Source organism: Epinephelus lanceolatus, chromosome 16 (genome assembly GCF_041903045.1).
Source record: "Epinephelus lanceolatus isolate andai-2023 chromosome 16, ASM4190304v1, whole genome shotgun sequence".
Lineage (NCBI taxonomy): Eukaryota > Metazoa > Chordata > Actinopteri > Perciformes > Serranidae > Epinephelus > Epinephelus lanceolatus.
In genome coordinates, this window is record NC_135749.1 from 14708923 (window position 1) to 14730513 (window position 21591).

At 41.7% G+C, this 21591-nt stretch overlaps 2 protein-coding genes and 1 long non-coding RNA gene across 3 annotated transcripts; 1 reads left to right on the forward strand and 2 right to left on the reverse strand.

Annotated features, from left to right (window-relative positions):
* Window positions 1-564: 564 nt before the first annotated feature.
* Window positions 565-21323, reverse strand: LOC117264118 (uncharacterized). Its single transcript, XR_004502241.2, has 3 exons — window positions 21075-21323; window positions 20846-20896; window positions 565-1815 (listed from the first exon to the last, which is right to left on the reverse strand). It is a non-coding gene; the product is annotated as an uncharacterized LOC117264118 (long non-coding RNA).
* dlx6a (distal-less homeobox 6a) lies at window positions 10778-13456 on the forward strand. Its single transcript, XM_033637941.2, has 3 exons — window positions 10778-11541; window positions 12239-12432; window positions 12680-13456. The coding sequence occupies exons 1-3, from the start codon at window positions 11235-11237 to the stop codon at window positions 12917-12919; spliced, it is 741 nt and encodes a 246-aa protein (XP_033493832.1). The 5' UTR covers window positions 10778-11234; the 3' UTR covers window positions 12920-13456.
* On the reverse strand, window positions 16994-18924 carry dlx5a (distal-less homeobox 5a). Its single transcript, XM_033637940.2, has 3 exons — window positions 18306-18924; window positions 17702-17886; window positions 16994-17505 (listed from the first exon to the last, which is right to left on the reverse strand). The coding sequence occupies exons 1-3, from the start codon at window positions 18658-18660 to the stop codon at window positions 17191-17193; spliced, it is 855 nt and encodes a 284-aa protein (XP_033493831.1). The 5' UTR covers window positions 18661-18924; the 3' UTR covers window positions 16994-17190.
* Window positions 21324-21591: the final 268 nt, after the last annotated feature.

Sequence of the window (21591 nt, forward strand, 5' to 3'; positions counted from 1 at the left end):
TCAGAAGTGGAAATCACTGACACAAATAGCTGTTGTGTGGCTGCATCAAAATGATCCCTCTCAGCCTCCGTAGTCACCTTTTGCGACTGGCACGCTGTGCTAGTTATCATGTAACACATCAGGAGCTTAAGGGGCTTTAGATGATATGCTGTATGGCTTGCATGCACTGCCAGACATAAACCCCTTTCACCTTTCTGGGCTTGTTGTTTCCCTGCAACGGCTCAGGTGATTCAGTTTCCACATCTGTGGCTCTGCTAACATATTCTGAGCTGCCTTGTTGGTGAGGCATTTTCAGAAATGTCTGAGTCTGAATCAATCAATCAATCAATCAATCAATCAATCAATCAATCACATGAGGAGTATTGGGCTGGAAATAATAAAGAAGCTTTGTGCTGTTCAAAGCCAGGATTTCTACCTGATTTAAACCTCCTGCTGCAAAATGTCATTGTTTTTTTTAGTCTTTGTTCATGTGCTTGCTTCAGAAATTTCTGCAACAACTTCACTCATCAGCTGTCATTTGACAAATCAATACAAGTTTAAAATAAACACCAAAGAGAGACAGTATTGTGTGGCAAATTTTATTCAGTTTCAAACAGTGAGAGACAGCCCAATGGTTTCATTTACACCTGACAGGTTTAATTACATTACAATTAAACAGTCTCTTTCTGCAATAACAATACAATCATTACTTTACACATTTATCAATTTGGTGTGAGAACAATTTTGTGCAAACAACTTAATATTAGAAATGCATTGTAATTCTGAACCTTTTTTTCACACTCAAAACTAGGACTAGGATGGATTGTTTTTCATCATTTAATCTATGAATAAATGTGGGTTACACTTTTCCAGAGCCCAGGTTAGATCTTCAAATGTCTTTTATTGTCTGGCCAACAGTCTAAAAACCCCACGTTATTAAACATACAGTGGTATGAAACAGATAAAAGCTTGGCTTGAAAAATCTATCAAATAAATTAATAAATTATAACAGTATTTTTCTGTTTATTGACTAATCATTTTGACTGTTTCAAGTGTTTGAGAATGAATCACATTTTTTTATTAAACATGCAGAGCACATACAGAAGTCACTTGCACACTATAACATGAAAATTGCCCGAGCCATAAGACCAGATCCTGAACTGATTCCTTCTAAGTGCATATGCAGGCAACAGAGTTGCTGGCTGAGGGCTAAACAGGGAAAAGACAAAAATGACAGGGATTTCACCGCTGAATCCCTTTAGCAGGCCACTGACACATGAATGAGGGCAAAGAGAGAGAAAGGAGAGAAGAGAGGGAGGGAGGGAGGGAGGGAGAGAGGGAGAAAAAAAAAGAGTAGACAACCAATTTGGGAGTAATGCAACTAAAAACTGACAAGTGTAATTTCATCCATCTGGGCCGATGTGTAAAAAGCGCTGCTCCGAACATTCCCCATGATTCCCCCTGATTGATCTTCCCCTGGTCTGAAACACCTATTATTAGCCACGAGCCTAATAGCACCAGGATGGCTCAGCGCTCTCCCAGGGGCCAATTCTCCGGTCATCTGCCCCTCACTCACCACAGCTGTGGAAACCAACCAGGGAGAGGGAGGAGAGACGACGGGGGGAGGCGAGGAGGAGATGGAGCTGCCAAGAGGGGATGGAGGCGTACCTATGGGGGGGTCGGGGTGGGGTGGGTGAAGGAAAAGGGGGAGAGAGGTGTGGGGTTAGGGAGAGGGAGCGTGGTTGAGGGGAGAGGAAGAGAGGGGTAGAGTGGGTATGAAGAGGAATATGGAGAGGAGAGAAGGGGACGGGATGGAGGAGAGATGGAGACCAGTGGCTGGACATGTATGAGAGGGATGTGGGCGTGATGGAAAAGCCAGGGAGAGACATTGGAGAGGGGAAAACAGGGAGACAAAGAGAGAGAGGGGGAAAAAAGTTATTCATAAGCATTTCCTACAAAAATCAATTTCACCTTTTGCTGATTGTTGAAATTAAAAACATTACCGCCTAGAGCTCATTTTAATTACTCAGGTGGAAATAAATGAGTGCAAAGGCCAGCGCCAGGACATGATGCCTGCCTGACTCGTGCTCATCTTCCCCCAGGTGAGGAAGCTGGCCTACAATACACCAGAGAAAGCTTGGCAGAAGGCACAATGAGCCTGTTTAAATTCAAAATACATTAGTTTCAGCTACAATGATTTTTTATTGAAACATCTTGATGGTTTAATTTTAAACTCTCTGTAGAGATCATGTTGCGTCTATTTAAGTTATTGTCTTTGATTAAACTCATTTAAATCATCTGACCTTAAAGTGTAACAATTTTTGTGAAGTCTTCGTGTCTACTAATATTTGGTCATTATTTTTATCACACCATAATGTAAGCAGATATGTGAATAATAATATAGCTGTGATAATATGAACTTCATAGGAAGAGTATAATCATGGACAAATACTGTACATTAATTAACACTCAGAGAAAATTTATTAAATGTTTAAGTGCTGCTAATAAATCCTAAATAAAAGGACTTAACGTAAAGTGATACACATTTTTGGAACACATTTTTCATAAAACTGAAAAGAGATTTACAAACTGTGATTACTCTGTTTGATGGACTCAGAAATATTCAAGGTTGAACGTGGCCAATCCATTTTCAAACAATAATGACGGAAGACAACGTTCAAGGTCCCAAACCGAGAACTGCCATTACGATGCCCAAGGTTAGATGTCAACAATAAGAAAGTTTGCAACATGAGAGTGAAGGAGAAATGCTGATTGCCGTCTGGCTCTTTTGGGTGATTTTTGCGATGGATTAAAGGTCAGAAGTCATCTGTTAATCGCTCCCCTTCAGTCTCTTTGATTGAGTGAGCCCTCAGGTGAGGCGTAATAGATTTTCAAGGGCAATGATAACAATAATTGGCTACCTTCACTTCACCAAAATGGACAAAGTCCTAAAAAATCTCCCCACTCCAATCTGACAGTTCAGAGCAAATGAAAATAAAGCCTCTGAGGGCTTTCCAGTCAACAAATTAATAACTGTGATATTATGAGGCTGGTTATGGACATGATCTCCTGGCCAAATCATTGAGCTGATCTGTGTGGCGGTTTAACTGAGAGGGCACTGGACTTTACTTGCAGTTTATATGATTCTGTTAGGAAGCTAATAATTATCAGGGCCTAAGTGATGTTTATATGGTCCTGGTTGATTAATAAATGCAGCTTTTTTAATTACAAGAATGAAATAATTCTTACAATGATGCAATGAGATTTTGTCTGTTACTTTTTTATTCAGTTCTTTATTTTCTCAGAAAAAAAGGTTCTTCTGAACATTTGAAGACAGAAAATTCATGTTTATTATTAGTTTTTAGCTGCAGTTTTTAGCTGACTTTCTGATTTTAAAAATAGGTAACGTGAATGGCCTACCTCTGCATATATATGTACACCACTTTAGTTTCTTAGCAGCACTTTAAATGTATAATCCTGCAGCATTATTGAAGGGATTTTAAATGTCTGTGCAGAGCATTTTGATATTATGCTTGCCTTTTAAAATATCCTACAATAACATCCTGTAATATTCATATTTTCTAATATTTCCATTTTTCCTGTTCTATATTTTGCATGGGATTGTTTTTCAAGATTAGCTGCAGTGTGATAGCAAATGCTAGATTTAAACGCCTTAAAACGAACTGGAGATGTGATGAATGTAATGATGGTGATTATGATAATAGCAGCAACAGCAACAACAGAAGCACCAAAATAAACATCGAGTGCCGGCTAATAATAATAATAACAGTAGTAATATTAATGGTGATGATGATGGTGCAGGCAAGAGCTGCGAGGAAATAAAATAGGTTAATTGTTTTTGAGTGCAAATGTATGTTATAGATATGTGTGAATCTGAATCTTTTTAAACGTGACACATTTCAGCTTTAATATTATTTTGCAGTGTAGAAAAAAAGTGGAACAAATAAAGACATTTTTACTTTGTGATCTGAGGTGTAATTAAAGGTGAGTTCTTTGAAACAGATGTTAGGTCTTTGCACTTTTAATAACTGGACATTTATTGGCCTGGAGAGGATGTTGCCTTCTTTTCTCTTTTCTGCAAAATAACCAGAGTTGAATGTGGACATTGAATCTGAACTTTTGTTGGTTTGCACAAATACCACACATCATTTACTCTGTTACTCCAACTTTTCCTGAGCAAGACAATGACTAAAGAGAGCAGAGCACAAGACCAAACCAAAACCAAGCCTGATGTGAAATGCAGTTTCAGGTAGGAGTGTCTCCTAAGGTGCAGCAGACAAAGGTCCACAGCTATCACCTGACAACCTCCTACAACTCGCAGCTTATGAGAACCCGAGCAGCATCTCGTCCACCGCACATTTCACCAGGTGTGACTCCCTTTCTCTGCACTTTTCTTCCACTCCGGTTCACACCGTGCTCTTAAATTTCAAGCTCTTTTATTTTGCAGTCAGTGTTGTCTATTGTGTGCAGCACTTCCTCCAGTGGAGCATTCATTCAGGGCCAGGACTTTCCTGTTGGAGTGCACACACACTATTTTATTAGTCTGCACTGGGGATATGTTTGTGTGGGTGTTTTCTTGTGAGAGATTTATCTGCAAAATATTCCCACCAACAGGATTTTTCCAGTGTTTTCTAAGTTTAATCCTGCATCAGATCAATAGCAGTCTGTTTTCTGTCTAGTGTCATTTAAAAACACTTTATGTGGAGTTTAGTGTCCTGTCTCAGTGTGTATTCCTCTTTTAAGAGCTTCATCTGGTTGCGTTTGCTGATGAACCTTTTGGTCTGAGTGAGTTTTTAATTGGTCAGCAGTGGCTTTGTTTATCCAGCATATGTTACAAATTTAAATCTGCTGTCATTATTATCCTATAAAGATTAAATTCAACATGTTTGTGCAGGCTTAAGCCATCAAAATGAGCTCACAAGCAGGCCTTACAAAGCATATAACTCAATTTAGATCTCTGATATTGCGGGATGCACGTGTGATGTGAAAATAATTGTGCACTGAATTTCTTTTATTTCTCAAGTGATCAGTAAAAACATCCTTTCATCTCTGGCATTTGTAATCGAGATTAAGTTGCTCCCACATCTCATTAAGAATCCAGCCATTTTAATCCCTATAATACCAGCCTATTATTATGTTCCTACAAGCAGTTATGGTGGGACATTTAGTATCCTTGCACAATTTATTAAATCCCTTTTTAATGGTTCACTATAATCCAGTGCTTCGGGTGTCATTTCTCCTTCTATCACGCTCCATGCAGCGTGTGGCGCGCGCTGGAGGCGCGCTCAGAGCAGCACTGTGGAGGTTTTTAAACCACCTGCCTGCTCGGACACAGACAGTAACCCCCTCTCTCCCCTCTCTCCTGTGCACTGATGATGGCCTCACCACAGGATCTGTCTGTGTCACTGATAAATAATACTCAGACTGCAGTTTGTGATATTACCTTAACGAAAAATACCCATAAGAGGCGTGATAATATATCCGCCATGTTTTTAAACCTTCTGTGATAATTTTTCAGTTTAAAAAATATATATATTATTATTTTTCATGCATTGAGATTGTCAGCAGCATAATGCCAAATGTAAGATTTAAAAACTTTAAACGAACTGGTGATTTAAAATGGCGATAATGGCGGGATAACAGCAGTAACATACAACAGCCCACTACTACAAATAATGTTAATAATAATAATACTAATACTACTACTAATAATAATAATGATATTTTTTTCGACGCAAAATGCTTGAGAATATTAGAAATTAAAAGCAAAGACGGTGGAATAATTAACGACTGTACATATCATTTTTAGCTACTATGTGTAATTAAGTCCAAACGCTTTCTAAATTCTGATAAAATCAGATTTCGTCTTTTAATATTCATTTTTCCCCACTGTGACAGGTTACTGTTCATTCATGCTTTATGATTAAATATTTCAGGAGTTTGTTTAATGCTCATCCTTGTCAAGTATTCTTTCTTAATGTCTCTCTCTCCGTTTTTTTCTCCTCGCTCACGACAGATGAAAAGGCGCTCCAATTATTCCAGGAGGTTGGGAAATAAATGATTGTCTTTGAAGTATAGGCCCGGGCCTTGGACTACATTAGAAGCCAAGCATGTGATTTGCAACTGTTGAAGTAAAACCCTCACTCTGCTCCTGCAGGAAGAGGAGGAAAAAAATGGGGAGAAAATGAGGAGGGTGGATTCTCGGCAAAAAAGAAAATGGTATCTTTGTTTGCTCTCCTTTGTTTACCAGGGGATTCTTTCTCATTTTTCCTCTTTTTTTCATTTTTACTAATTCATTTCAATGGCTTTCAAACAGGAAAATGGAAATGTTGCTCCTGCCCTCTATTTCGGCGGCAGCGTCCTGGCAACAGAGCAATTTTCTATCATCAGGGATAAACGGCATCGAACAGTACATTCTGATAAAAAAAGAGCCCATGATTGCTGGCCTTCCTGTCTGTCATCTATCGACCAAATCCTCTCCTTCAAGACCGACCACTGTGCTGTCAGACCTAATAATGTCGCGTATTAAGTCGAGAGAGGAAAAAAGGGGGGACCAATGCACGGCCCGGCACTATAGTCTTATTTGTCACCAACATAAAATTCAGATGAACTTTTTGGATACAGCTCTTTTGTTGTTGGCCTATAGCATCATGGAGTTGTAGGCTGTTCACCAGGTCCAGCTGCACTGAACCTAAACTGATAAAATATATACATTATAAAGGGTATACTGGTCTTACATCTGGTAATATGAGACCACTTCACCCTTCGCTATTTCTCCGGTTATTGTCTTAGAGATATTGATAATATGGCCAGAAATTTAAAGGCATTGTCGCCATTTCTTTAGGCGTCTGCAGCTCAGGATTATTCTATTGTTACACCAAAATTTCAGGTTCACTGGCCTCTGTTTCTTTTCACCATTACAGAAACCTATATAAAGCGTATGACTGCTGCAGGAAACCGAGCAGCGCCATCACTCAGCTGGACCTAAACACGCAGCGAGAGAAGGCGACAAGAGAAACAAGCAGTCTTAATTAGGACTCGGGATCTGAGTGGGACCAGTGCGGCTTCAGTCGTGCCAAATTAAATCCATTAGTCTATGAGTGGCTGTGAAGACTCAGTGGTCCAGGCCCTCTGCTTATTCGTGGTCATTTAACTCCACTCCCCAGCACGCTAGGCTGGGTCCATCTGAAGGCCCTCGCGTGCACCTGGGGCCATGCATATGCCAATTTTGCTATTTACCGGAGAGATAATGCAATCCTAATTTATGATGCAAAACTTATTGTAAACAGTCGTCTGCCCCGGGTAGCGCATGGTTTTCTTTATGACAAAACCGCACTAATTTTTCTTGGTGTAGTTGCAGGCTTTTACAAAAACACATCAAAGCTTTGCATAAGTGGGTTTGCATTAGTACGCTGTGCGCAATTTGTGTGCGTAAAAGCGGCGCGCCACCATTTGGGCACGGATGAATTCTGCTGGAGCATTAAAGGCTGATCGGTGATCATTTTGGGGCTGCTGCGTGTGTGTGTGTGTGTGTGTGTGTGTGGGGGGGGTGCTCCCTCTGAATCTAGTTACAATGAACGATGTTATACTGACAGCTGTGTGGGGTATGCATCTGCGCTTTCCCCTCGCCACTTCCCGCCCTTCACGCGGCAGAGATGGAGAGCCGTCGACGCCTGGCTGTCTGTGCAGCGCCAGTGGCTTTTGCGTTGCGGAGAAAGAAGGGAGACATGTTGTTTAAGTGCCTCTCCGGTCTCTGTCTGCAGTGACAAGCCTCAGCGTCCCCAAAAAACCGCCCGGATCCCCTGAGCTGAGCAGCCAAGGAGGTGGCTTTTCCATGCGAGCCAGTCAATAGCTGTTAGAGGGAACCGACCGCAAACGCCCAGCCTCTCGCTACAATTATGACCTGTGTCTTGCTGGAACTCCGTGTTAACGCTCAGATATGATTAACACATGTGGCCAGATAGACAAGAAAAGACGTGCGGAGTTAAAAACAGCCAGTGACACACATTCAGACAGAGGCACAGAGATGAGGAGTTATATTTTACACCTTTTTCAAACTGCTCTAGTGGCAATTTCTGCGTAAATCTACAATGTAATATGCGCGGAAATGACCTTATCTAAGTGAGCACTGGTATTACCAATCTGGGTTGAAATCTGCAATCCAAATTTAATAACATTTAAACTGACAGGGACTGTGTTAAGCATAAAATAACGCCAGGTTACACCTACAAAGGCAAAAAATATGCTCAGTTTTCACGTATGCCGACGCACAGTGGATGTCAGGGAAATCCCAGGCCTGGAGTGATTTTAGAGAGTCATTCATCAGCGTTTATAAGACAGCTGGAAATAAAGACCACTTCTGTTAAACCGCCACGGCCATTGATTGTGCTGAAGGTCAATCATCTACTTAGGGACAAAGTGATTTCTAGATTTGCAGCTGAACGCTGTTCATTTTTTGTGATTGACATTTTTTGACGAAGTGAAATATAAAATAATTTCTCTCCAGAATAAGGCTATGAACTCCTAATAGGGCCAGAGTACAACAGGGGGACATGGTGCAGCAGGTGGAGCATGCCTTAGGGGCATAGTGTCAAAATTTCAAAAACATTTTTTGCACAATTGATTTTAAACGAAACGAAATGATCCACTGATAACATCCGGTACAGGCCGATGGTTTCATCATGTGTCCTGCAATCAGGCACGGTTGTCAGCATGCATGCAACAGGGCTACATCTTAAACATTTCAAAAGCACCAAGGTCGAGTATGTCATGCTCTCTCTAGTCAAACAAATCCGTCCTTTCACCACTTCCCTTAATCTCAGTGCGCCTAGAAAAGCCTCCCCAACACGCCTGCGGGACACCAAGACTTAGAGGCACGGTTAACCCGCAACTTAATAACCCTGCACACAGATGATGCTGCAAAAACCTGAAGAATGAAGATGTCTCATCTTAATCGAGATTTTTTTTAAAGCCCACCGGGGGGAAGCAACTACTGCAAAGCATGTATGTCTTTGTAGTAGGACTCAAAGGCGATTAGAAAAGCTATAGGATCTGGTTTCTCTTCTGCGTGTCCAAGTGGAACACGGGCAGGGGAATTGGCCACTATGTTAGATCACTGAGGGGTGACCAAGGTGTGCTGCAAGGTCTGCACGGCCACACACTAAAATACAGAATTATCAGAGGCAGTAAAATCATTCATCAGTGTCTGAACATAAAAGAGCATTCAAAGGAAGCTCTTACCTGCAGCCCTTCCTGACGACAACCAAAGCCCCCTGATTTCTTAAATAAATTTAAATTAATCTAAGCGTCTGGAAACATGGAAGAAATCCGTGTGGATGTGCTGCGGCTCACATCCCTGCCTCTGTGCTCCTCTCTTGGTCCGCTGCTGTAAAATGATTATCTGGCTGGGTTGTGCACTTTTTAAATCCCACAAAGTAAATAACAACCGTAGCTGACGATAATAGCAAGGTACCAAGTTCTTGTTACAGAAAAGGAGAAAATTGAAACTAAACGCTGCATTTAGACAACCATTTTTGATAAGAGGATAATTGAGGCGACACTGGCGTATAATTAGGGGATAATTTATGCTATATCCACTTTTATTCCACCCTCCCAAAATAAATCCAGTCCATAATCATTACAGGCGAATTGTTCTTAATTTTATAGCTGCAATTTGAGTAAAGTGTGGCCGCTAATCAAATAGGTTTTCCTAGTAACTTGATTGCAACCATAATTATTTTTCATCGCCCTCTTTTTTTCCTTTTGGGTGAAATGCTACATTGCGGCAAAAAAACGTGTGCTGAAAGTGGTGCAAAGCATAATTTGAATACCTATTTCATTTGCGGAAATAGCATTTTATTCTTATAGGCGAATCGAACCTCGCAGCCCTCAGAGGGAAACTGTATAATTTACATATATTGAGGACCCTATCAGGCCTCATATTACAACAGAGATAAAAGACACTGTCAGTTTATCACGGTATCCACCCTTCTATGTGCAAAATAACCTATTGTACCTCAGGCATATTGTTATTTGATGTGTCACATGTACTGTATTTTCAATTGTCTGGAGATCCTTAATCATATGGTCAGTAGCCCCTGGCAAAGCGAACAGTTATAATATATGTTACTTTCAGAGCAGAGGGGGGCTTAAAGAGGGGCTGCTCATTAGGCGACATCCAAGCAAATACTGCACTGGAAAAAAATAAGTTATTTAATAACCAGTTGTTCTTTAAAATAAAAAAACTTGTAAATAAAAAATAGCGGCGGTATAGGCTTATTTTTAAAACTTATTTCCAAGGCTATTCCACCTGTTTCAGAAGTTTCCTTGACATAGAACAGAACACTTCCCTAGTATAAATAAGTAGAGTGTCTTTAAAAAAGCTTTTAAATTGAACACGACTGGGATTATTGCGCACTCATTTATAAGTGTTTTTAATTTTAATTTCAAAAATATTTAATCACTTAAAAAAATGAAAGCTGACATGTGAATGTGGATATTTTGTTATCTTGCAAATAATCTATTAGTATTTTGGTTAAAAAATAATTTGGATGTTTGTAAAAAATGATGTTTGTAGGATGCTTTCCTATAAGTTAATAATTCCTGAGGAGAGGAGGAGTTAAAGGCTGAGGAGAAAAAAAAAAACAGAGGCACATATAGACTCATCAGGATAAATCAAAGCGCGCGCTATATGTTGCGCGTCGTGCGTAATTTGGGGGGTTTGGGTAAAAAACAAAGCCGACTCGGCAATTCCAAAAGAGCTGGTTTTATGTGTGAAGCTTGTCTGTAGGAATTATGCGTCTTTCCCACCATATATTATTTCCCCCATAGTTGTGGTGGGAGCTGGTAAGGTGGGTTAACTCCAGCTCAAGTCTCCGTGAAGCGCAGAGCACTGATGACGTTGGGTTGGATGACCAATCGGGAGGCGCTGCCCTTTGGAGACAAACCATTTTACTTGTAGTGTCTGCATCAAGTCTGGAAGCAAGGGCTCAATTTTAACAGAATCCACCTTAAAATCTCTCCCTTAACTTATGCCTAGCTTCCGCCACTTTGAGTGAGAATATCACACGACAAGGGGGGAAAATAAAGACGCCTGTGGAAAATTTCGGGTGTTAATAGGACAATATCTGCTCGCGTGTGGAGAGGGGAGAGAGACAACAGCACAGCGAGAGAGAGAAAACCGATTTGGTCTTGAGAGAGAGAGGGGGGTGAGTGCTCTCAAGGCAGAAAATTCGATGATGACCATGACTACGATGGCTGACGGTCTGGAGGCTCAGGACTCGTCCAAGTCTGCTTTCATGGAGTTTGGGCAGCAGTCGCACTCACAGCAGAGCTCCCCGTCGATGGCCAGCGGCCACTACCCGCTGCACTGTCTCCACTCCGGCTCACACGCTCACCACCAGCACGACAACACCGCGTACACCGGGACCAACACCTACAACAGGTCGTTACCCTACCCCTACGTGAGCCATCCGCACCACAGCCCGTACCTGCCATCCTATCACAACAACACGGGAGGACAGACAAGGTTAGACGGCACAGGTAAGAGACCCCCTTTTCAGCAGCCGAGCGGAAAAATGCACCGCGTCATGTCCATCCCCGGCGCCTGACAGCACCGCTAGCGCATACCTTGTGTTAGTACGGGGTGGCCCACAGTTGGGAACCAAACCTTTTCTCCCTGCCAGTGCTGGTGTCATGCCCGAGTCACCGCACGGCCACTCCAAACTCGGACGATTGATCTTTCAAGCGTAGCTGGGCGAAGAAAATCGTGCGTAAACGGCACCGGATAATTCGAGATCCAACCTATTACCTCCTCAGTCTGTTTTGCTGTCCTGTTTCCCCTCACCTCCCACAAAACCTGTTTTTAATGCCCGGGGTGTGATCATCACGACCGTGCAATCCTCACCAACTACTCGTGAAAATTAGGCAGCCCGCACGCCTTGAATGTTGTAATTAGCATTTAATTGACATGTCATTACCAGCAATATCCTAAATATGACAGCGTATGAGGATTGTGGCTGCCACGGCGCTTAAAGGCAATGTGAGATGTCAACCTTTATCGGCCAGATTTTTTTTTATTTTCAGACATTTCAGCGCCTCTGAATTTATCCTCAGCTTCAGGGAATATTTCAGCTGTTTAGACACGTTTGTGGCCAATTTTCCTGCACACAAAAAAATGCAGGTACATCCAGGCTGTGGTTGTGAATAATAATAATAATATTGGTTGTTTTTGTTGCAGAGCAGCAGAAGACGACGGTGATTGAAAATGGGGAAATTCGTTTTAACGGGAAAGGCAAGAAGATTCGCAAACCTCGGACAATTTATTCCAGTTTGCAGCTCCAAGCACTGAACCACCGTTTCCAGCAAACACAGTACCTCGCTTTACCGGAGCGCGCCGAGCTGGCTGCGTCTCTAGGACTGACACAAACCCAGGTATGAGGAGGAATTTACACTCTGGATTTTCACATTAACTCCTGGAAACCATCGTGTGTCTGATTATAATAAAGATTTTTACATTGCTATTATTATTTGGGTGTGTGTTTTTGTTTTGGTGATGATCTCTCTAATATTTAATGCTAAATTTAATACCTGCAATTTTGCAGAAACTGACCAACCTTCTCCACACTGCCTCTTTATCCACATGTCCTCCACTAATTACATGCACCCTCCTCTGCTGCAGGTAAAGATTTGGTTCCAGAATAAGAGGTCAAAGTTCAAGAAGCTGCTCAAGCAAGGCGGCAACCCGCACGAGAGCGACCCTATGCCGGGCTCTATGTCCCTCTCCCCGCGCTCCCCGACCATCCCTCCGATCTGGGACGTCTCGGCCTCTTCCAAAGGAGTAAACATGCCGGCCAACAGCTACATGCCCGGCTACTCTCACTGGTATTCCTCCCCACATCAAGATTCAATGCAGAGATAGACTGATGAGGCAACAAGGTCAGTGAGCTGTCTGGAGGCCTCCGGATCTCCGCCATACAGTTTCCAACGTAGCCTACAATTTGTGTCAGCGCAGAGACTGGATGCTGGAGAGGAGGAGAAGAAAAACCCCCTCGGCTGCTCCTCTGCTGGAGGATAAAAAACGCAGCCAAGCCTCGGTGTGATGACACAAACAAAGGGAACTAACCATTTTTTAGCGTACATGGCTGTTCAGTGGGCTCGCATATCTGTTATGCTTTCATTCATGTCAACATCTGAACGTCAATATACCAAATATTATCAGTGACATTTTAGCCACTTTGGGCAAAGACTGCTTACACTCTCCGTGGCGCCCAGAGCCTTCCGCTATGGTGGACTCCTGACTGCTTTTTTTTTTTTTTTGGTTGTTTCTCCAACATGCAAAACCAAGCAAATTGTCTGTCTGTAAATATAATCTACGATTTTAGTTGTACATACACTTTTTATGTTTTGTCAGATTGAGTAAACCGTGACTCAAAAAAACAGATGCCTGCTGTTGCATGATTTCAAAAACATCACTCTGAAATAGGCCTTTTTACGCTTCATATTGGGCCAACATCACATTATAACAGGCCTATTTCCCGTCCCCCTGGTGTGTACGAGCTCCAAGCAGACAATATGAACATAAGGTAATGACACAGTGCTCAGTGAAAAGCCCATTTCATCCGAGTAAACATTTTAAATAAATCCAAAAGCGCTCAGTGGCTGATGAAGAACGCCACAGTATATAGATTTATCAAATGCACTCAACACCGGAGGAAATTAACTTACCCTGCCCCGCTGCTGTCTACATTCACCTCGAAAGACATTTGCTCCAGGTCCAGCTTATCTTGTCATTTCACCCTCAATTATTAGAAGTATTGACAAAATGTTTTCTCCCTTCTCTCCGTCCTAATGCAGGCCGTTAAATGCCAAGCTCCACGGGATCGATGTTGAACAAAGCAGCCAGCTGCAGCGGCGTTCAATATGAAGGAGATATTTGGGACAATTTGTGGGTTTTTATCCAAGTGAGGCTTTTTTTCCATTCTCATAAATGCAGGCATAATTAGGGTAATTTTTGATGTAGCCCGCTGATTACAGCGTTTTTACCGTCAAAGATAATTACCTGTAATTTTCTACCACTTTTAATACTAAAAGGCATCTTTATTTGGATTTGAGGTAGCACAGATGGAACAAAAGGGAAAATTATTCGGTTATTCACATACAAATTGCCGAGAAGAGTGAGCGCTCGGGATATTATCTGAAATTACAACGCTGAAAAGCTTCATGCAGCTGTCAAGTCGCGGATGTCCCACTGGCGCACATTCAGTCTACCTGGGCCCCCCAGACGTGGGGCCTATCTGCATCATGGGCCATGTGCACCCTGATCTGCGGGCTGCAGGGAGCCCGAGGCAGCAGTCGAGTAAACATCAACAAAGCTCATAAATACACAGTTGGGTTATTCAGCTCAGAAGAAGTGACACGTTTCATGGTGTTGTGCAAATGGAAAAAAGGCTTTGATGAGCTACATCAAATGAGATAGATAGATAGATAGATAGATAGATAGATAGATAGATAGATGAGTGACATGTATGGAGGTGGGGGTACAAGGAGGGAAGTGTCACCTGCTGCACTAGGCTCCTCATATAAAGCTCCTATAGCACCTGACAAGATCACACTGCACCGGAACAACCCTTATAAACACATCCACTACCCTAACATTCTCTCCAACAAATAAAAACAAGAAATCAGATATTAGGAAAATGCAAAACGTTTCCATGCCTCTGCCACAGACTGACTAAACCATCAAGATGAAGAGTAATATCCAACCAGCCTCCTCTAAGATCACCAACAGTCACAGGACAGAAAATATAAGACTCGTCCTTACCTTTCATGCGCATCTAGGCTATCCCAAAAAGCTCTGCACGGTTTTACTGCTGGTGCTTGAATAAGCAAATCCAGGTGGGAAAGTGTTTGCACACCCCGGTAAGCTCTTATATATTGCCTGCAAAATTAGCTGTTATTACTGTCACTGTTTAGTGATGGCGAGTTAGGAAAAAAAAAAGCCCTCTGCAATCAAGAACCAAGCGCATCTTTGCAAATTATAGGTAATTGTCAATGTCCAGATTATGATAATGGAGGCCCTAATCCTGAGAATAATTATTGTGGAGTGTTACAGTTGAAGCTGTCCAGTAAAGCTAACTGTCATTATTTAGACTCGATTTGCAAAACGGGGGGAAACTAGCTGAGTGGAAAATGTTCGGTTGGAAATAAACGGGGGCTCTCGATATAATGGCACCACTAGTGTGTGTGTGCGCGCGTGTGTGTGCGTATGTGTGAGTGAGAGATGGGTAGTGGGGGACATACGGTAGTTGCGTGTGTGTATGAGAGGGATATAAAGGCCTGTGTGTGCATCTGTGCACGAGGTTGCGCGCGGCTGAGTGTTCTTATGCGCGTGCAATGTGGAAAATCTAAATTTCTCGAGTGACCTGCTCGCGTTGTAATTACGGGACTACCGTTTAGCCTACAGCAGAAATTAGGCTGCACACAACAGCAACAACAGACACAGTGGCGTTTTAGAATAAGAAGAGCATTTTGTTTGCTGCTGCATGTGTGTGTGTGAGGTGTGTGTGTGTGAAGTATAGGCTGCAATCAGGTGAGGAAGAGGATTCTGTGTCAGGTGGAAATGGTAACACGCATGGGTCAGTGTGTGGGTCAGATTCAGTGTTGTTTAGAGTGTGTGTGTGTGTGTGTGTGTGTGTGTGTGTGTGTGTGAAAAACAAGGGAGCGGGAGGGAGGATTTGTAGCAGCATCGTTTGTTGAATCTCTCTTATATGATCTTTGTGCATATGGCCGGGCAAATTCAATTAGATCAATTTTCAAATCCCCAATGTTTCCCACAGTGGCACGGTTTGTTTAGCGGTTGTTTTTTTTTTTTTGGCAACAGCAGCAGCAGCTCTGGTATTACTGCCTGCTAATAACATGGTGAAATTGTGGAGGATTTTCCTTTTTCTTTTTTCCCTTTTTTTCTCCTCTTTTTTATTTCACCCGGAAGGTGGGCTGCGGCCGGGAGTGGCAGAGCTCTGGAGCCGGTCTACCCCCACAGGAATGCGGATTGTCTCAGATCTCCGTGCCGCCCCCCTCGCCTCCTCTCTGCCATTCAAAGCGGCTAATTGTAGGGGACACAAAGCGAGAGCGACTGCAGACTGTCTGCTGCAGAGAGGCAGGCATTTTCTTTACAGGCGAGCTGGAAACAACTGAAAGGCTCAATCAGGTTCTCCACTAAAACACAATCTGATGATAAAAAGGTGATCATCCTGATGGTGAATATGAAGCAGCACTGAATAATATAATAATACCCAATATGAGGGATTATTGTAATAACTTTGGTTAATTTAAAAATATGAATTATTATATCAACATCAGGATACCACCATAAATCAGGTTGTATTAAAAAAATACTATCAAGGAAATGAGCCACTACTGAATTCCACAGACACAATATTAGTCTCTATAAAATATTATTATAATGATAATTTGCAGGACATTACAGCAGAATTATGAAAGGACAAATCAAACACCGGTGAGTGTAATTATAATGGTAGGCTAACAGCGGTACATTGTGGCCATGTTTTCTCAGAAATGTATTTACAATAACACATTTTTTTTGGCTTATTGTCTGTTTAATAAAATCATAATTTTGCACTATTTTCCTTCCATATCAGCGTAGATTAAAATGAGCCTGATGGTAAAGGAAAATACAAAGCTTATTCCACACTCATCCCCATCTCCAACACAAATCTGTGTAATATCTTTAATAAAAAATAAAAAAAATACAGAATAAATATTGCTAGATTGAAGGTGTCATGTCGAGTGGAAACTATAGATTTACGACATTTTTTTAGATTCGCCTCAGCACGGAGCAGCTGTGATTTACAACCTTGTGTGGAGACGTCACCTGAGGCTCACCAACATTATTTATGTCTGTTAGTCTTTGTCGTGATTTTCAGTGTAAATAACGGAGGGTTAAAATAACAGGAGACTGCAGTGAGGCCGGAGGTTGCAAAGTTCCATTGTCCATTTAAACGTTTAATAGTCTTCCAAAAAATGCAATAAATTACATGCACACATTTACACATTTTACACGTTTCTTCTATGACTGTCATCAAATACATTGCATATTCCTCTGAAATTTGAACACGAGTCCCATAGAAGGAGGAGAAAAAAAAGATTTGAAATGAACAACAGGGGGCTTTTTCAATATAACGTCCCCGCTCCAAGAGCCAACGAGTGCTGTATCGAGTTAGGGGTCTGCAGGTGGCCGGCCATGGAGCTGCCAGCTGAGGTGTACCATGACCCCGAGTTTTCCAAAAAGTTAGACGCCGTCGTGTTGATGTTTTGTGGCTGTAGGCTGTGCGGCCTGGAGGGGCCCTGTGTGTCCCAGACAGCCGGGGACTGTGGAGAGTTGCACGCCATGGGGTCGCTGGAGCTGGGGCTGTGCTCTGGTGGAAGCTCGCCATTTTTCATGATCTTCTTCATTTTTGATCTCCTGTTCTGAAACCATATTTTGACCTGGAGGAGAGCGAGGAACAGGAGCATTAATAACTCGTATATAACCTCAGGCAGACAACAATAGATTGAGGCGCGGTGCGTAAAGGCGCACGGAAACAAAGCACACCAAAACGGTCATTATTTTTTAATGAAGGCGCATTATGCACATTTAGAACAATAAAAATGCATTAGGGATCAATGTGATATAAAACCCCACCTGTGTTTGCGTGAGTCCCAGCGAGGCAGCGAGCTCGGCTCTCTCCGGCAGCGCCAGATACTGTGTGTTCTGAAACCGCCTCTGCAGAGCGGCCAGCTGGAAGCTCGAGTAGATAGTCCGGGGTTTCCTCACTTTCTTCGGTTTGCCGTTCACCATCCTCACCTCAGGCTCGCTTATCTCTTTTTCTGTTAAAATAATCACAACAACAATAAGTACGTGTGCCTATTACAAAGTCTTTATAATATATTTTTTGAGTGGCTTGTCGCCTGTATCTGAGATGACAAGAAATCCAATTTCATGCGCCAAATTAATTCCAGACTGGCGAAAAAGGAAAGCGCGTGTATTCTTATTATACTTAAAAATCACACTGAATGACGTGGCGTCTAGTAACATTACAAAAAATTATATTCCTTATTTATGATTTAGCTCCACATTATACATTTGTGCATTTTTATGCATGAAGAACAGTCAGATAAAAAACGCACATAAAATATAAAACAAGATTAAACATAATAATTCGGTTATTCAACATGGAAGCTGATTATCCCATAAAACTCTTCTCTTTATATATTGTTATTATGATGGAAAAATCTGCGGCCCGTACCTTGTGGACTCGGCTGGGCTTGCACTCTGCTGTAAGTCCCAGCGTACTGGTGGTAGGCGGGGGTCGTGTACGAGCTGTAATCAGTGTAGGATTTTGTCGAGTAATTTCCAGCGGATCCATTTACACTCGGGTACTGGTACTGGTAGGCATTGAGAGGCTTCCCGTACGAGGTGGAGCTGGGCGAGCAGTAGCCGTGGGTGACTCCACCGGCGGGACTGTAGTAGCCAGAATCCGTGGCGGTGGACTCGGGTAAAGTAGGAGATTCCTGAGACGGATGGTGCATGGTGGAGAGTTGAAAGGAGCTCTGGAAGTCACTTTTCACACTCGGGATCCTCCGGTCGAATACTCCAGTCATACTTCGAGAGGGGAACGCGTGGGTCGGTTTAATTTGATTTGCAAAAAAAGAAAAACGAGGCAGTCTGACTCCAAAGTGGTGTGAAAACTACACTGGCATTGTTGAGAGACTCTCAGGCCGTCGGGCTCTGGTGAAGACTGCAGCCAGCCCCGCAGCAAAGACTTGGTTAAATCCTAAATCGCGCTCTTACGCACTGCAGGGAGGATCTGGTTCCATTGGCCAAGGCGCACACAGACACAGCTACACCCAATTCACTCAGCCAGCTTTCTTATAGGGGGGAAACCACCCGGGCTATGAGGCTGCATTGTTGTGTTTTTATACTATCAATCAATGGGAGCAATTAAAGTGTTGGCCGTGTCACCAATCCACGTTTTTAAGGAGGATGAATTAGAGGGACAAAACCTCATTACCAAACAGGCCTGCTGCTGCAAGACTGACCGACTGTTACGATTGTCTTCATTATTCTCTATTTATGCATTTTTATCAAATCAGACTCGGCGTTATTCTATTAATTTTAAAGCCAAATAAAAATAACAGCATCAAAACACGTTATAATCATGTCTCCTTAAATAGAAATACAAAATTATTATTGTTTATTTCCCATGTGAACAGTCACATAGGTTAAACTTGATTAAATACACCAGCTCATTCCTACAAATATAGTCTGACATCTAAAATGTCCAATATGTTATCAGTTATTTAATATTTAATGCGCTTTATAAAACATATTCCACACCTAACAACAGCCACCGTCCTACATAAGCTATTTTTCCAATCCATGTTAACTGCTCTTTGATTGACGTGTATAATAATGCCAAAATTGACCAGCTTCCCCACCGGGATCATTAAAGATTCATGGTATCTTATCTCAAAAAACCTGCTGCAGGGCGGCTAACACAACGCTCAGCGCCTCAGCCTGCACATTCAGTGGTGGACAGCGCCGACTAGTGGGCAAACTGAGGAACTGCGCCCCAAGTGGTAAAGCCACACAGATATATTTTGACCAGGATAAATATGGATGAAGAATTTCATCTCACCTAAAATGAGTATTAGGCCACTAATAAAAAAAATGAAGGGCATCATGTTCATTTTCAAATTAAGATTAAAATATAAACTATAATGAACAAACCAAATTGCCCAGAAAGGTTTGGGGCATCAGGTGCGAGGATTAAAATGGATGCATTATATCCAATAGCATATATTGCCAGTATCATACACTAGATGTATTGTACCAAGTCTTGCTTTCCGCACTGCATTCACTTTACCTTTCCCTCATACTTTTATTGTCCAGTCTTGTGTCTACTAAGGTGAAGTCAGGTAATGTGGGACAGATAAGGTTTTACATCTTAAATATTAGCAGTCAGTCATCAAACATGTCATTGCATTGTTTCTACAAATGTCCTTTACATGAAACAATAATTTCCATTGGTTTTAGATAACTAGAATGGGCAGAGTAAAGAGTTAAATGCTTGACTTATAATCAAAATATTCTCTCGAAACACTTTATTTTCTTTGGGAAAGGGTTCAGAGTGAGAACTTGATGCATTCAGGGGAAAATGGGACATTTTTCTGAAGTGAAACCAGCATGTTTAGGCAACCGCGTCTTTAAATCATGACTCATGCCACTGTGTGCCACCCTGTAATATCACAGACATTTTTAATATTCTGTCACTCAAAAGCATTAACACTGATGCAGGGAGTCAGCCACAACGGTCCAGAATTAGTCAGGAAGCAAAAGAACAGGGAGAGCGTGGCAGAAAAGCTGGACAGCCTTTTTCAATGAATAGTTAGATTACATTAATAATTTGATAAATTTGTGACTGAACTGTCCCATTGTACTTGAACATGTCACCAGACCAGAGTGAGGTAGGGGTTCTTGATGTGTTTGAAGGTCCAAAGTTTCTCAAACATTTTGTTTGTCAACATATTTTTAAATAGAAATGCAGCAGAGAACCATACCAAGTTGTAAAAGCAACATTTAAGGTAGTCTTCAGAGTTTTAGGTTAGTTTTTTCTTGGTCATCTACCAAAAAGTGGCCCAATTAGGCTACCTGAGTTCACCCACAGCCATACACATTTGGCTTAATAATTTGTTTTACTGTTAAAGCTTAATTGATTTCATTTCTTCACCATTTCACAATTCAGCATAGTTTTTGAAAATGTATTTTATAACATCCAGCTCTTACCTGTGTAGGCTACTTCACTTTAAGCCCAATGCTTTTATCCCAGGCTGGACCCTACCGAAATAAAAATACATATTTAACACACCTAGTCAAAATGTTAGTTTTTTCCCCACTGCTTTAAGACAGACAGAGTAATGCCAACGAACTTCTGTACATGTTGTTTTGCCCGTTTATTTCAATAAGTGAACTAGTAACCAGAGCAGGTGTTGGAAGATTGTTTAAATTAGCTTACCTGACTTTGGTACCCCGGAAATAGTTACCCCCTCGAGGCCACCAACTCCTTCCTGTACTGTTTTGCATGTTGATATGTTTATACTGACTCTGTTTGTGTTTCACATATTCTAAAATACGCCTGTGTTGCTAGCAACACGATAAAATGCCGTGTTTTTGCTTTTTCATTATCGAGAAAACTGGCTTTGCTGTGGTTGCTCGATTTGAATTCGGGTCAAGGCTGAGAGCGCGCAGCGTGCGTCTTACGTCACTGAAGAGTTCAAGCAGCAAGATAGTTCCCCCCCCTCGAAAATATAAATAAGGTAAAATTAAAAAAAAAAAAAAAAAAGAGTGACTGAAATTAATCCACAGATTCTTATTCAGTAAAATATTTCTTAAAAAAAAAAGTTAAAGACTTTTATTTTTTTCGGTCATGTAATTTTACATATGAGCTGTGGAAAAATATTACTAGATTAATAGTTAACGGCATTCTCTCAGATTTTACTACTTACCATTGAAATGTTGTATTTTGGTGCTAT